At 32.0% G+C, this 16,856-nt stretch overlaps 1 protein-coding gene across 1 annotated transcript; it reads right to left on the minus strand.

The window, feature by feature from the left end:
* LOC132741905 (N-alpha-acetyltransferase 50-like) lies at positions 1-11,038 on the minus strand. The gene is made up of 5 exons (XM_060730209.1): positions 10,886-11,038; positions 3,791-3,930; positions 3,060-3,179; positions 2,540-2,606; positions 1-2,055 (listed from the first exon to the last, which is right to left on the minus strand). Exons 1-5 carry the CDS (start codon positions 10,891-10,893, stop codon positions 1,881-1,883), a joined length of 510 nt encoding a protein of 169 aa, XP_060586192.1. The 5' UTR covers positions 10,894-11,038; the 3' UTR covers positions 1-1,880.
* Between the last annotated feature and the right edge of the window lie 5,818 nt (positions 11,039-16,856).

The following is a 16,856-nucleotide window of genomic DNA, read 5'->3' on the forward strand; positions in this document are numbered from 1 at the left end:
TTAATTTACAAAATAGTTTATTTACATGTAAATGTACAAAGTAGAAAAACCAACAGGTAAATTCATGACATATTATAAGATTTACCTAATTATTTATTCAGAAAATCCATACTTGAATTAACAGCAGAATTAAGGCATTATGAAAATGATTTTCATTATCGAAGAAACATTGTCAAACTTAATATAAATAACAAAATTCTATGTTGAACATTTATCTAAACAGAATTTGTTCGAATGAAATAATAAGAACCTACAAAGTTATCTTAAAAATCCATTATAACTTTTCATTCAATATCAACATATTACAACATATTTTGATAGAAAGATTTTTAAATTTTTAATTTTTTTAAACATTTTAGAAAAAAACAATTAACAAGAAATGTGTCCATAAAAATCTTCCATTATTAACAACTGCACAAAGCCTTAAGTTAATTAAAGAATTTTTAAAGCTGTGTGCCTCCAGATGAGCCAAATATTTCATGAAAATCAGACTTGAGAAAATGACCTAAGATTTTAAGAAAAGTGAAAATATTTAGGATTCAAGTAATGATCCACATGTTATGTATGATTTATGACTGATATAGCAGTATTTATTATCTTATTTCTACTGTGTGACTAACACAGTTTGTGCTAGTTTTTGCATATTTTGACATCTTTTTGGTAATTTACATGGATTGTTAAGTGCCAATTGCAATGTGAATATTACTTTCTTTATTCACAATATTTTAAATTCATTTTCAAGCTTCATAAATATGAGCATGAATCTGGAGGCATTCTGCTTTAAAGCAGCTAACCGGTATGTTACCCAGTAAGTTAACCAGTAAGTTAACCAGTAAGTATTCTCAGATAATAAATGAAAAGAAAGTTGCAGATAACGAATCAATAAAATTCTTCTCTGGCTTAGTAAACTAAATATTTGTCATCAGCTTATAGTCAAATAAACATGGAAATATAAAATTCCTTGTGCATAACTTGTCAAACATTTCATGAAATGCCTAAAATTATATCTCAACACATCATTTATCATTATGCAATATATTGACTGAATGTAATAGTGATGAAAACTGAAATATGAAGAAGAAAAAAACCAAAACTAGAAATGTAGATTAACCATGCCAAAATTTTACCAAAAAAAAATATTGTAAATGTATTTGTTCAGGTCCAGAGAGTATTTTTGGACCCTGTTTCTTTAAGTAAATTTAAAAGAAGAAAACAATTGTGATTAAATCATTTGCAATACATAATTACTGCAGAACATTATCAGCTTCAAAACATAGAATACTGATGATAACAATGGATTCTCCCTGACTGCACTATGACACAAGTGCAAATCATTGTTGAGCTATGAAAAATACTTCATAATCTGTTTGTAGACTTATTTACCTAGACCTAATCACCCTTAAACTCTTATCAAATGATAGACATACATTGCTTTAGTATTTACATACCAAAATTTCTTAAGACTTCTTTTCGATAAATAAGTATCCAATGGAGAAAGGTAAAAAAAACCATCAGGCTTACCTTTAACCTTACTCATAAGTAGCGGTTTCTGATGAACACTTACTTATAAAATAAAGATAATTTTAACCCTAATATGAAGAGTAGAAAAATCTATTTTAAGCATTGGTGGCCTTGACCTCATGAAGCTCAAAGTCAAAAGACACGCATAACATACATGTATCTGAATACCAGGTATCTAAATATGTGTTAGAAAATGAGAAGTGGCAACTGTAGTGTGAAGAAAAGACAAACAAGTGACTAAATGTTCAACTCAGTATTTTCAGGTAGCACAAAAAAGTATTTGTTATAACAATGCCTGTCTTGAATGATGTAAATACTTAATTTATTAATAGTTTTTAAATTTGTTAGACTAAGTGGTTTTATGATTGTTTACTCTCTGTTTGTTTACTCTGGGATTTCTCTCGAAAAGTTTTCTGCAGCACGTAGGCATCAGCAGGTTCAATCCTCTTGTAATAATTCTTCTTTTCCTCTACAATCTCAAAACCGTGTTTCTCGTAAAATTTGATAGCACCCTCATTGTTCACTTGTACATGTCTGAAACAGTGAATATATACATGTAATCATGATAAACATTTAAAATAAAGGATTATAATGTTATCATGATAAACATTTAGATATAGAATTATATAAGGATTTTAACCTAATTTAACATTTATATAAATGTAGTTGAAAAACTTTCCCAACGCAAAGGAAGAATATCATGAATAAATTTTGAGCTTCTCTCATGCTTTGTTTTAAGAGAACATTGTATTAAGCAACCATTTATGGTGTTTCCCTTGTGCGATCACTTTATTCACGTTTGACTGTATATTATAATGTAAATAAAAAGACAGTATCATAATTTTTTATGTGAATCCTAAAAATTACAGGCTGTATAATTGTTGGATTTTATGTTAAATTTTCCATCCAACAATTTTGAAAAATAACTTTAAAAATAACACAATTACATTAAGCCCTATGACAAGAAGGAATAAGCATCAAGTAGTCATAAAACAAGTAAAATGAACTAAAATCTTACAGAAAGACATTGTCATAATTTCCATCCTTCTCACAAATATTGAGTACATGTTCTAACATCACAGTTCCTGAAAACGTAAAATATAACATAAAATATTACTGTCAAAGGGAAGTAACTCAAAGAATAATAAATTTATAGTTGTTACAACAAGAGTTAAACATCTTTGTCTTTGCAAAGGTGGTGGTGTTGATAGTTTTCACTTCGGATCACAGCAGTAAGCCACATTGAATTTGCAAGAGCTAAGTTCAGCAACCGCATGCAGCATCTTTCCTGGGCAGGGTGCATTTCTGCACTACTAGTTTATATGATATCCATAAAGTAAATTCTGCAGTATATATTACCATTATTGGGTATCAACAGTGACTAAGAGATAACTTAAGACAACCATTTTAAATCAAAGAGGCTATTCATATATAAAGCAATCATAAGCTAACCTATCTTAGAAAGAGGTCTGATTTACAATTTAATGTATTTCAATATAACTATAGTAATCTATTATTTTAAGAGATAAATAACTGACCTATTCCTAGTCTACGGTATGGAGCCAGGGCACCTAGTGTCATTATGTAAAGACGTCGTTGATTCTCAGAATTGTCAACTCTACAACATACAGCTCCTACCACAATATCATTGTAATATGCTGTAAAAAAACAAAAAATAACAATGAATATATTTATAGTTAGAATAACAAAGTTACCTCTTGAAAAATGGAGGCATTCTAACAGACAAAAAGTTGGCTGGTCTGGATCCATGCTGGTCGCAAACCCATTATGTTGGTTTTGTCGTGACGCGGCTCAATTGGTCAGCCAACAGTAAAGAGCCATGTTAGATTGGACAGATGTAGAAGCTGTCCTGGCTCTAAACTTATCACTTTTGGTCCCAGCAGTTATTATAAATTTTCCAATGTAATGGCTATAATTCATATAAGTATTATTTAAACAACTTTCAACATTTCACACCCTGACAAATCTAACATTGTTTAATGATAAAACAGAAAAGTATACATTTAGTTTGAAAACCAGCTTCTTTCAATATACAAAATGTATAACAATTATAACATCATTCCTTTATCTAATTTTTGACTCCCAAGGTAACTTTTGACACATGATTTCAAATGCTTTAGTCAAAACATAGTAAAATCCTTGTCTTTCAATAAGGCTATTTTATGTTCATTATTGCATGAGAAAACAAGTACTTCACACTGATGAATTTATATTAAATAAAGATCCTTAATACATGAAAATACCTTACCTAACTTAGCTAATTCTCCTACTTCCAAAACATCTTTATAGAACTTGTCATTGTATGTGACAGGGAAGACAACTTGGTTTAACCTCTTTAACTGCTTAATGTTGTGTGGAGTGATGTCCCCTAGTTCAGTTCGACCACCTCTACAATGATAAAGTTTATAGAGTGAATGAATTTAAAATTTTCATTAAGATGAATAAAAAAATACCATAAAAACATGTAAGCACAATATATGCTATAAATAAATTCAAATTTCATTAATTTGGAGAAAAAAACATTGTATTTATATATTTTCACAAATCGAATTTAGAGGAAAGAAAGAATTTTCTTGAAATACCAATAAACATTTATAAGATGAACTGTGGCTGTCACCACCAATTTTTCCTATGAAAATGCAAATCAAAGAAAGAAATTTTAAACTAGAAATGTGTCCATAGAACATGGGTGCCCCCACATTCCACTGTTTTGTCAATCTACTGACTCTAGGTCAAATATTTTTGGGCTACATCTGACACAAGTTGAGCAAACCCCAAGGTGTATAACTACATATGCTGACAGCATTCTTGTATACTTTCAGGACTACAGGTCAAATGCTTTTTTAGCTATGCTGCTAATGCATGAAGCCATGAACAAGTCTATAATTTATAGTCAGTAAAGGGCAATAACTCAAACAAATCTGAAAAAAATCCACATGTAAAACACCAGGTACACATCCTAACAGTGATGTTGATCATCATTCCTGTGAAGTTAGTCGATTCTGACTCAAGCACTCAAGTTGGAATGGTTTTTACTAAGTCAAGGGCAATCACTCTACAAATACTGAATAAATCCAGTATCCACAATCCAACTCCCAAGTGCAAAACTACAGACCAACATTTCTGTAAAGTTCATGGCTTTAGGTCACATACTTCTAAAGATATACACATGTTAAAAATTGCAAATTTTTACTAATTCATTGCCAATAACTCTAGAAATACTGAATAAATCCGCAACCGAAACCCCTGGTGCACAACAACACATGCTGATCAACATTCCTATAAAGTTATTTAACTCTAGGTCAAATACTTTTTGAGACACATGCGACACAAATTGAAAATTTGAAATTTTTACTAAGTTAAGGGCAATAATTTTGATTAAGCAGAATCAATCCTAAAGCAAAAAATCAGGTGAGGTGCACATTCCTGTAAAGTTTCTTGATCCTAGGTCAAATACTTTTTGAGCTACTTGTGACACAAGTTAAAAATGACAAATTTTTACTAAGTCAAGGGCAATAACTCATCAAATACTGAATATCTTCATAAGCAAACCCCAGGTGCATAACTACACATGCTGACCAACATTTCTATTAAGTGTCATGACTCTAGGTCAAATACTTTTTGAGCTACGCACAAAACTTGAAACTTGCAATTGCCATAACTCTGACCAAATAAACATCACGTGCACAGCTTCACATCCTGAGCAACATTTCTGTAAAATTTCTTAATCCTAGGTCAAATACTTTTTGAGCTACGTGCAACAAAAGTTGAAAATGGCAAATTTTTACTAAGTCAAGGGCAATCACTCTACAAATACTGAATAAATCTACAGGCAAACACCTATGTGCACAACTATACATGCTGAGCAATATTCCTATAAAGTTTCATAACTCTAGGTCAAATACTTTTTGAGCTACATTTGTACGTGCAACACAAAAAGAACAGACTAAATGGACAGACAAGGGTTAATCTAAATGCCCCCCATTATTGTGGAGGCACAAAAATGTAATAGTATTGAAAAGCAAATGAATAGAATGCCTACAAATTTAATTCACTATTTGGTACGATTTTGTCGAATTTCACAAACAAGTGTTTAAATAAACAATGATCCATAGATCTACTTGAATTTGCTGACCTTAAATCTTTGTCAGTCCGAGTGGGGCAAGTTGTTATGGGTGAATCTTTATCAATTCTTCATTACTGTTATTATGTGGCGAATCTTTAACTATTCTTCATAACAGTCTAACGAATTATGGTGGTTTCCCCGAACTACCTGTTTGGCGAACTTAATTTATGAAGAGGTGCGAAAGTGGTTTCGTCGATCTTATGTTATATAGTAATTAAAGGCAAAGTAGACATGGTTTATATATATAAAGTTTTTTAATCATCAATATTTTGTTATAAATTTTAAAACATTATTTGTTTTTTCAGGTTTTACTTATATACGTGTATATATTTCTCTGATGTTGTTCTTTTGTATTGTGTAAAGCTTTTATGTAAATATTACTATTGTACTAAAGTAAATAATAAATAATAGGTTTAAATTTTCAATATCTTGTCTTTAATTGCATGAATTTAATGTCAACTCAAAGTCGGTACGCAAACATTTATGTAAATTAAAAGTCGAAAAGAGGCAAAAGTCTGTCAAAATGCTTGATAGGGTTACCTCCTCCTGTCTACAGAATGGGGGAATGATGGTGGAGAACTACGATAATTGGCGTGCCCATTATACAACAGATATTTCGCCGAAACCACTACCTGTTTTACTATATAAGATCAGTTTGCCAAACCGGTAGTGCGACGAAACTACTCTCACCCCAGTCTAACAATACATTTGTAAACATGGGGCATCATGTCTGTGTAGTCAAAATATATTGACGTGCCAAAGCTTGATTCTGAGATATTTTCGTTCTGGGGCAGAATCTCGCTTTAACGTCAAAACCAAAAGGAGACCTTTATGTGGTGAAACGTGAATTTCGATGTAAATGTGAAAATGCAGACAATTTAAACTAAGAATTTATTCAACAATACAATTTTAAGGAATAAACAGCACAAAAAGTGCCAGACTATCAACTTAGAAGAAAGTAAACCACGTTAGTTTCATTTCACCGTCTCATTTGTGTACCAACGCCGCCATATTGTGATGATGCTACAGTAATGTAACATGTACGCTAAAAATCGATATTGTTCGGTACCGTGCGTGTTGTTTCCTTTTATTTATTTTTTTGCGTGGCTAAAAAAACATGAAAAACTATTTAACAATGTTAATTATTATTTTTTAATGTTGTTATTATTAATTTTATTTATTGCTACATTAAAAAAATCGCCAGGAAGTAATCTTTAAATATTTTTCTAATTGATTGAAATCTTTAAAATGATGCGGATTTAGTCCTATTTTTTATAAGCATGTTTATTAAAGGATAAACAAATACTGTATTTCATTAAAATGTCTATTGTAACAACTCTGTAGTATTATCTGTTAGTATAATCGAGGATTTATGTAATATATAAATCACTCGTATAATTATGTTAGTCACAATTTGCTGCGACTCCTTGCCTAGGAAAGTTTTGTTAACGTGCATTACAGTACGCTATGAAAGTTGTTTTTTAATTCAAATGGTAAATTCTTGCGTTATTTTTTCATTCCTCAACAGTTTTCAGAAAAATAAAACTCGTTACTCCGAGCGCCTATTTTTCGTTTGTCTGTATCTGAAAGAACCTGTGTACATGTACCATTTATCCGTGTAATCATAGCATGCCGTATTGGCTTGGCTATTGGGTGTTGTTTAAGCGATGTTCCAGAAAAGTTTTTGTCCCGGTAAAGAAAATATATTCAACGTAATATTTATTTTTAAAATGTGTCAAATTTTCAACAACGCCGACACCGGTACGCTGGCCAATATACACTTCAGAAATGTTGACACTATTAATAATTGATGCGCAGTCCTGTTAATTCCTTACTTAATTTCTTTGTGTCAACTTAAAATTTATAAGATTAAGTTTTAAATAAATAAATTTTATTTATAGATAAGTATTTAAATTGGAGCCGTGATTCCTTTCCGGAATCAGTTAAACAGTTTTCCATGCCGACACGGTTCAAATTGAAAAGAAAAGTTATTTTTAGATTGTAATTACATGTGTTTATTTTTTCAATTTATAATTATGAATATACTTGATGATTTGTTTTAAAGACGATAATCTTATGCTTCAATTTCTTTCTATAATACATTTATGAAAATTGTTCAAACGATGGTAAGAATTTAAATGTGTTACGGTCCCGAGTTTCCTCAGTACAGTTTCCCGGCTTACAAATACGCTCTGAATTTACGCAAGATATGCCAACTTTTTAACTTTTGAGTTGTGACATTTAATTATTAGGAACTATTTTCTGGTTTTCTATCTAAATTTACAAGAAGGTTAAAATCTTAATTTTCGTTCTATATCAAAAACTAAAAAAAAAATATTGAAAAAAAAACCTGATGAGTCGCCGTGATTTCTAACCGTCTTTGTAAGTTCGTTTTTCAAAGCAACACCTTTTATATTTAGGGCAGTAACAATCTGTATCATATTATTGTTTAAAATGAGTAAACTTGTTGCATAAACCTTAAATCTTACAAGATTGGACAAGAATCAAAGAAATCACAGACACTTTGGGTGTGTACAAAGCTCAAAACGCCTTTAAAATCCAAATAAAATGTATATTTGTCAACGCTGGGGAGCCACGTTTGAATTTGTCGAAAGAGTTTGTAAATAGAGTAAAACGGCGATAATCTCGGTGTTTATTTTGACGTTGAAGTTTAAAATTGACCATCATTGTGAATAATTATATCCTCTGTGTCAATGGGACAAAGGATTATGTGAAAATATTGGAAACAGAATGAAATACACGATGTTTTGAGACGGTAGGTGTGCAGATTTTTTCCGGCGGACATTTTTATCTTGTGTTTTATTATAGACGTTGAAATATAAAAAAAAAATTCAAAACGGCTTATATTATAAATATGATCAGTACATGTGCTGGGATTGACAAATAAACATTTTTTTTTTTGATTTTAAAGGCGTTTTGAGCTCCACACACCAAGTGCCTGTGAAAGAAATAAGTGGCGCAGCGTTTTGTTAAATAACCGTGTTGATTGTTCAAATCGCACTTCGCCTGGCATGCATGCATTTTATAAAAGAAAATAATTTCTAAGACGGCAGAAAAGTGAAATGTGTTAAATAAATCTTTACTGTATACCAACATTATGAAAGTCTTTTGCAAACCAAAAAGCAACAACAACAAAAAAAATGAAGCAGGCACCTATTTCATGAAATAAATTTCCGAGTATTTTTTCTCTGTTACCACGGTCATCATACCTACGTGTGTGTGATTTTCTTTCTAAAAACATCTTCAGAAAGCTTTTTGGAGTAAACTATCCAGAATTATGGACTTGCGTGGATAGAAATTAAAAAAAGAAGGAAAAAAAGAAGAAGAAGTTTACATTCCAATGTTTTTTTCGCACATACATGTAGAGGCACCGCGTTTGACATTTATTCGTTTTATTATTGATAAAAAATATTTTGAACATTGAAAGTATCGTTAAGTAGTTTTCCTCTAGTTAATCAACCTGCGTTTAATAGTTAATCAACCTGATTATAAATAACAGACTGTCAAAATCCTTAGAATGGTGTCTTTTCGTAGTCACTATATGGCACTAGGAAAACGTTATATGTTATTTTGGTTTTGGAGTGATATATGTGGATATATTACCTGTTAAGATTTTATATCACCCGAGCCGTTAGGCGAGGGTGATATTTTATCTTGGCAGGTAATATATCCACATATATCACTCCAAAACCAAAATAATAATTTTATTACCCTTCCCCTGCCGAGTTTAGACGATTTTTTAAAAAATCATTGCTGTTTCAAATTTAACGTCGAAATAAGATTCCCTTCAGGGTACCTCTTCGTCACAACATGACGTCACATAAATACATGACGTATTTTTCCCGTACCTAACGAATGTAAACAAGAGAAAAGGAGTAGTCTATTGAACGCATTTTTTGTAATTAATATCAAGCTTTCACGAGGTCATATTTGTTTTCGATACTGATGGAAATATGTATAATTACTCTACTTTGGTAAATATTTATCATTTGACAATTAAAAAGTGCTTTTAAATCGGAATTTACACCGCGTAAAATCGAACTGTACGCGCATCACCTCAGCGCATATTGTTTACAACGTTGGGTACCAAACGGGGAAATTTAGTGTGTATATTACCCGTCTGGCTCGGTTATATCAATTTCTTTCGGGTGATCAATATCCAATCAAAAAGGCGGAAAAAATCTGGAAGGGTAATAAACATTGCTCTTTAAACATATAAACCTCATGTTTCAGCTCTTAACATATCCCTATATTCATCATAATCGTGGGAAAAAAATCTATAGATACCAATACGTTCCATCTCCTATATTTACTTGGAAAGCTGAACAATATATTTTTTTATAAACAAGAAACGGTTTAGTGAGAAGTCCGTTTACAGAGTAGCTATGATGATTCTGATATTTCTAAGAACGCTCTGACAATAACGAATAAGTTGTGCATCTGCTCCAATAAAATAATATTTTCATCCTATCATAATTATTAATTTTTGCATAAATAAATGTCTTTTAAAATATAACATTAAACTTGATATTTTACTAAGAGTGTTTCGTCGTTTCTCAGTAACGCAGTACCGCATACACACCAGTGTAGTTATCAACAGTGTATTTGTCACGTGACATTAGCGGCGATGTCTTTATTTTGATGGTGCATGTGTTTACTTTTCTATCAAAATCTTTATGTTAGGAATATTTTCACAAATAAAACATGAAATTGATGTAGAAATGAATAATCTTTAAAGGTATCGTAACAAATTTATTCAAATATGAATTCTAATACGATTTTACACGGTCCAAAGCTTGCGCTCAAAATCCCGGCGCAAATTTCACCACAGAAAAGGTACTTTTTATGTTGTACGTAGAGGCGAGATATTGCCCAGACACGAAAATAGCACAATATCTCGTCGCGCAGTACAATTAGTTGGACTACATGTCTGTGATAACGCCAATTTTAAACAAGTTTGTCAAAATTTCAGATTAAAGAAACATCCATCATTATTCTTCTTAATCATTTCATTTTCATGAAAAACATTCATATGACAATCAAATGTGATTAATCTGTATGACAATATTAGACAATTTGGAGATATGAAAAAAATGTCCGAAATGTGTCAATATCCGAAAAAGAAGTAATTCTTCTATATTGAAATCAGAAAATGCGGTCAACACACTGATTTTCTTGGATTATAAATAACGTTACCTCGTCATTTTTGATAGGTTGTCCAGAATTAACTTTTTCGATATAATTTTTCTTTACAAGATTGATTTTTTGGCCGAAAACGTGAATCCCGCCGGAAGAAATTTTCGGCGAGCTTGATTAAAAATAGAAAGAACAATGTTCGAAAAACTTAACCTGTTTACTGCAGCATGCGTTACAGGAATCTACCATATCAGTATGATCCATATCATTTGGTGTATTTCTTTTTCTTTCCTTTTGTTTGTATGTTATCGTCGTAATTTATTATGCAGTGATTATACATTGGGATCATGTATGATGTCATTTCTATATGCTCAATGCTACTCAAATTATTATTAATCGAGCACGATGGTCTGTTTTAACATTATGCCGAATTATTTAGTCAAATTACAGAATTATTACACGTTCTAAAGATAAGTGTCTTCTGTTGTTTCTCTGACTCCGAGGAATCACCCGTTTTCCATATTTATATTGAAATACACATCTAGCGTGGTGCATATTAGGTTGAAGAGCTTGTGCACGACATGAATTTGTTGTGGTACTTTTATAGTTCTTTCTATTTGACTTTTTTCTTGGACAGATAATCAAGCATCAACATACCATCGTCGATTCATACAGGTAAACTGAGGCCATAACCTTCCAGCTAATGGAACAGTATTTGCATTCTTTTGCGGGGTTGAACCAGGGTGCTTCGATTGGTAAGGTTGTTGTTTGGCCTTTGGGATAATGATGGACGCCCGTTTCAGCCATATTCAAAGACGTCTACAGAAAGTTAGCAAAGTCTGCACGTAAATGGTTCACATAAGCACACGAAATAGGCAACCGTCTGTGCTTTTGATCAATTGTACCCTACTGTCCTGGGGCCATTTTAATGCGATCTTCAATAAGTATGGAATGTACCCTTTCCTGTTGAATTTTCAATGAACTGTCTATATTATGCTGAATTATTTAGTCACATTACATAATTATTGCATGTTCTAAAGATATGTGTTTTCTGATGTTTCTCTGTCTTCGAGGGATCACCTTTTTCCAAATGTACGTTTTTTCTACATGTAAGTTGGTTTGTATGTTATTTTGAATATTATTAATATGCCCATTCATAAGGCAATGTTTATGACACACTCGGTTGTGGGGTTCACCTTCCTTGTCTGATTTGTCGAAATTATTAAAGATATAAACTGGTCATATACATATTTTAAGAAAATACGTGCCGGTGTTGTAAATATTCATGACTTGGTAGCCATTTTGAAAAGTTTGCGCAACGATTTTTATCGCTTGAACCTAGTGTGCAACCACTTCACGTCTTGTCCCTTGTATAGGTCGAACATGTCTATTCGTCATTGGTGCGAATCTGGAGATATTTGGCAAAAAGTATAAACCAAGTCATGGAGTCGACCGATCAGCCTTAAAAAAGTCTGTATTCTTAGATTTTAAGTCTTTGGTATTGACTTACCAGTTTTTCAATTTTTATACTAAAGTAGTCATGCTTAAATTGTGAGATTATTGAATTAAAATTTTGTTATTTGTGATATATCAGGTATCTTGTTAAACTTTGACACTGTTTAATGTATATATAAATTTCTTTGTGGTGATTGAAATGTAATTAAAATGTTTATAAAATATGGAGAAAAAAGTTCAACAAGGTAGAGTATCATACAATGGGCCCCAACACATCCCGACAACACCGGACCAACAGCAATGAACTAAATACCATAATTTATATAAATGAGGTAGCATTCTTAAGTCTAGTTTAAACATATTATATTGCGTCACATACATGCCAAATATTATACGAAAGATCAGTATATAACAAACAGCAAATGGGTTGTGCAACAAGTTCTAGATACATTATATTATCTAAACCCTTCCCAGAACGTCGACTTGACTGTAACATAATCATGACTTTTTCTAAGTAAAATGGCAAGTGGCTTTAGCAAAATGAACAAAATCGTTGAAAGAGCAGTGATTCAATATTTGCAAGCATAAGATTGGTCTAGGATCTAAGTTTAGATATGATAGCATCACTAGGGAATTAGGCCCCGGAATTTTGAACGTGACAGGCAAATTCTTCAAGGATGTCGCCAATCCTCGGTCTGTCAGTGTCGCACCACAATGAGTGGCCAATAAAGACCGTGATATGCTGATATGCTGATATGGCTGACAAGCAAGTTACAAAGAAACATAAAGAGTGATCCCTCGGAGTCAGAGAAACAACAGACAACACATATCTTTAGAACATGCAATAATTCTGTAATGTGATTAAATAATTCAGCACAATATAGACAGTTCATTGATCATTTTAACAAGAAAGGGTACATTCCATACTTATTGAAGATCGCAATAAAAGGCTCTAGGACAGTAGGGTACAAATGATCAAAAGCACAGACAGTGGCCTATTTCGCGTGCTTATGTGAACCTTTTACGTGCCACACTTTGCTTACTTTCTGTAGACGCTGAAACCTGCGTCCATTATTATCCCAAAGGCCAAACAACAACCTAATTAGTTCAGAAAAACGGGTGATCCCTCGGAGTCAGAGAAACAACAGATGACACTTATCTTTATAACGTGCAATTATTCTCGGCAACCATTTCACGTCCTGTCCCTTGCTATAAAAAAGTTTCATAAATTGTTTCTTAAGTTTTATCTCGGCCAAAATGCTCTGATATGAAATTTTTATGTAATTCTACAAAAACGTGACATCTTATTCATCCGCGGCCAACAACTAATGCTTAATGTGTGTTGTTTTTTTTGTGCTGAAAATATTTCTTGTACAAAATAACATCTCTAATTAATAAAAGGATAAAAATGCGGGTATCAGAGTGATATTGAGAAATTGCTTCCTAACTTCGACAAGATATTTCAAATGTCTGCACACTAAATAATGTTTAAAGTGACGGACTAAATAGAGAACAGCAGCAAATTCTCTCATTTTTCTGTAATAGTTAATTTCTGAGCATTCGTATACGCTATATACCAACTTCACGGCCATTTTTGTATTTGAGAAAAAAACGATGCAGTACCATAACAAGGAGCAGGGCATGAAACGGTTGCACACCTGGTTCAATCGAGAGAAATGGTTGCAAACTTGACAAAATGGAGACCGAGTCATGAAAATTTTGACGCCTGCCGACAAGTAAGTGGATTTCACTCGGTTTTAGAGTTAGTTTCCTAACTCCTGATTGAAGATATAGACTGGACATGTACATATTTTGAGATTTGACGAATGACTTTTTGGTTGGTTTTTCTACTCGTACATTTAACAACATATGTAACCTTTGAAGTTTATCCAACAAGACATGCACACTTTTCTCACTAAGGAAATGCATGAGTCTAATGTATGATTTAGTTTTCAATTTTATTAATCCAAAACTAATATTTGAGATAATAAAATGTTATTAGAATCTAAGTCAACGAAGCCAACTATTGTCAATAAGAAATAGCAGCCTCGGTAAACGCAGACGTTAAGGAATTTTGTTTGCATGTTTTTATCTAACATATTATTTTGTCAAGCAAAATTTTTATTTGTCAAATGAAAAACTGACATAAAATGAAAATTTTGTTATACCTTAAAAAGCTCAAACAAACCGAGCCTGCAACATTTTCAATTGTGCCATCTTGGGCGTTGTTTAAGATGTGTATGACTTTTCGATTTTCCATAAATTAGAAATATTTCTAAGTAAAAAAGGTTCTGAGATGCTCGCAATTCCAGAGAGCGACATCCACAATTTTCCACAAAAAAGACCTCTAATGGTATAAGAACCAATGGGTTCATAGGCAGCAACCTTGTATTACCAGCCTAAAGAAACAACCATATTGGCAAGGATCATGGACTTTGTCCTTAACTTATAACAGCTTATCAGCAACAACTACTACAACACATACGTTTATTTACAATCAGGTCACATGCATGCAACATAATGATCAAAAAGGTTTTTTTATTTTTCTAAGTGTGGGCATTTTAATTATATTTTCAAAATATATCCCGTCCGATAGAATGCCTATAGCTATAATGGCAGTACTATAAGCAACAGGCGGGGACAGTAGTTTTCGTATGAAACAATTTAACAAGATACAATGAGTAAAATTAGCAGTACTTAGGACCATGGACTTTGTCTTTAACACGTTGTCAATTTCTTTGATGTATAGACTACTTTCTCGATTTGTTTTGTTTGTCCTGTAGGAATTGTGCCGCTACGCCACCAACTTCAGCAAGAATGATAAAATCAAAAAGTTCTCTCGAAGTGGTTTTCTTTTTAGATAATATATCTTTTAAATATCAACAATTGTCTTAAGAACTTTATAAAGTGCCGTTTTATTTATTTTATAACATTTCTACAACTGTAAACTTTTAGGTTGCCAGATCGCTGGAAAACAAAAACGTTTCCGAGTGTGATTATTTCTTTTTATGTAACTTTAAAATAACAAGATACATGTATGTCTTTATACTTATTCTCACTTAAGTACGACATTCCATGGTTTCAATATCTTATGGCAATAGACAATTGGTTGAAATATATAAGCGCGAACATTCCTCCTGTTAAATTCTTTAACAATTGGTACTGTATCTATGATTTTATTTCAGCGCAAGTTTAATAGCTTCAGGGGGTCGAACGTATAGCGGTGCGATACTCCTTTAAGCGAGGTGAATTCATGCGATACGCCCTAATGGCGGACGGGAGCGAAAACGAAAGTGGGTATGAGCATGTTTTTTCCCCAAATATTTGTTGTCTATTGTTGTTTTTTTGAAGAATAGCATTGTGCATGCTGATAAGAACTTATAATTGTGCATGATTGTCAAAATAAAATACATGTGTACTAAATTTTATGGAATTGAGGAAGTTATTGAGGTATTTGTTGCTGCAAATTCAACCGTCAACCTTATATGCACATGCAAACGATTACTGTATCAGTCGTTTTAAATAGAGATATTCGATTAGTTTAACTCCCAACATGTTTATTTTTGAAAACAAAACGATATACAAGAGTAGTTTTCCATATCTATCCGAAAATATATAAAATATTTCCAGTTTTCTTACTGTACGCCTAATATTTGGTCCGATAAACCAACTGTACGCATAAATGTTGGTTTTTCTGTAGCAACTTCCTCATTACAGTACATTCTTATTCAATTTTGATGAAATATAAAGTTTTGAGTTTGCATGTTAATCATATGTAAACCACAGTGTCAATTAAAACAACAGTGTCAATTAATGTTTTATACTATGATATAGTTAATTAAAATATTCTTTTCTCACAAAGGTTTATTATTAAAATGAGGTAAGTTATGCACAGAAATTTGAAATTCTATCAAATAATCAATAGTCACGATAATATTCGTTTTGTTTCTTCCATTTATTTTTTTGCAATGGAACTTGAAATTTATATAAAAAATATACTGGTTTGATTTCCTCTATGCATTGGATGTTATATATTATATACAGAGCACATCATTGTATTTCAGTAATTCTGATGTTTGTCATTAGCTCTGTCGCTTTGAATATATAACTATACTACTCCATAACCAGTGTATACCAAACAGCTTTGTGTATTTGCTTATGAAAGCTTTCATACTTTTAGTGATTTAACATATCTGCCAGTAGTTTTACTTTTAAAACTAGGCTTTCACTGCCACATTTAATGTATAGCATTTCCCCTCTTTTTTGTAAATATTCATTTCCACTAGGAGTTACTCTTATTGTAAAAGCAAGTGTACCAAGAGATTTGTACTGTTACAGGCCAACAGCACTTTTTTAACAGTATAAAATATGGGCAAGTGTTTTTTTTTATGTAAATAAAAGTATTATAGATTACAGTATCTGTTCGGGAAATAAAATAAATAACACACAAGCGTTTGTGAGTAACAGTAAAAATATCAACCCTCCTAAAAATACTGTTTCCCTTGGCTAACACCTTGGCTAAACAGTATTTTCCTTGGGATGATATTTTAACTGTAACCCACAAACCCATGTGTTA

The sequence above is a fragment of the Ruditapes philippinarum genome, unplaced genomic scaffold (genome assembly GCF_026571515.1).
Source record: "Ruditapes philippinarum isolate M1 unplaced genomic scaffold, ASM2657151v2 ctg442_1_1_1_1, whole genome shotgun sequence".
Lineage (NCBI taxonomy): Eukaryota > Metazoa > Mollusca > Bivalvia > Venerida > Veneridae > Ruditapes > Ruditapes philippinarum.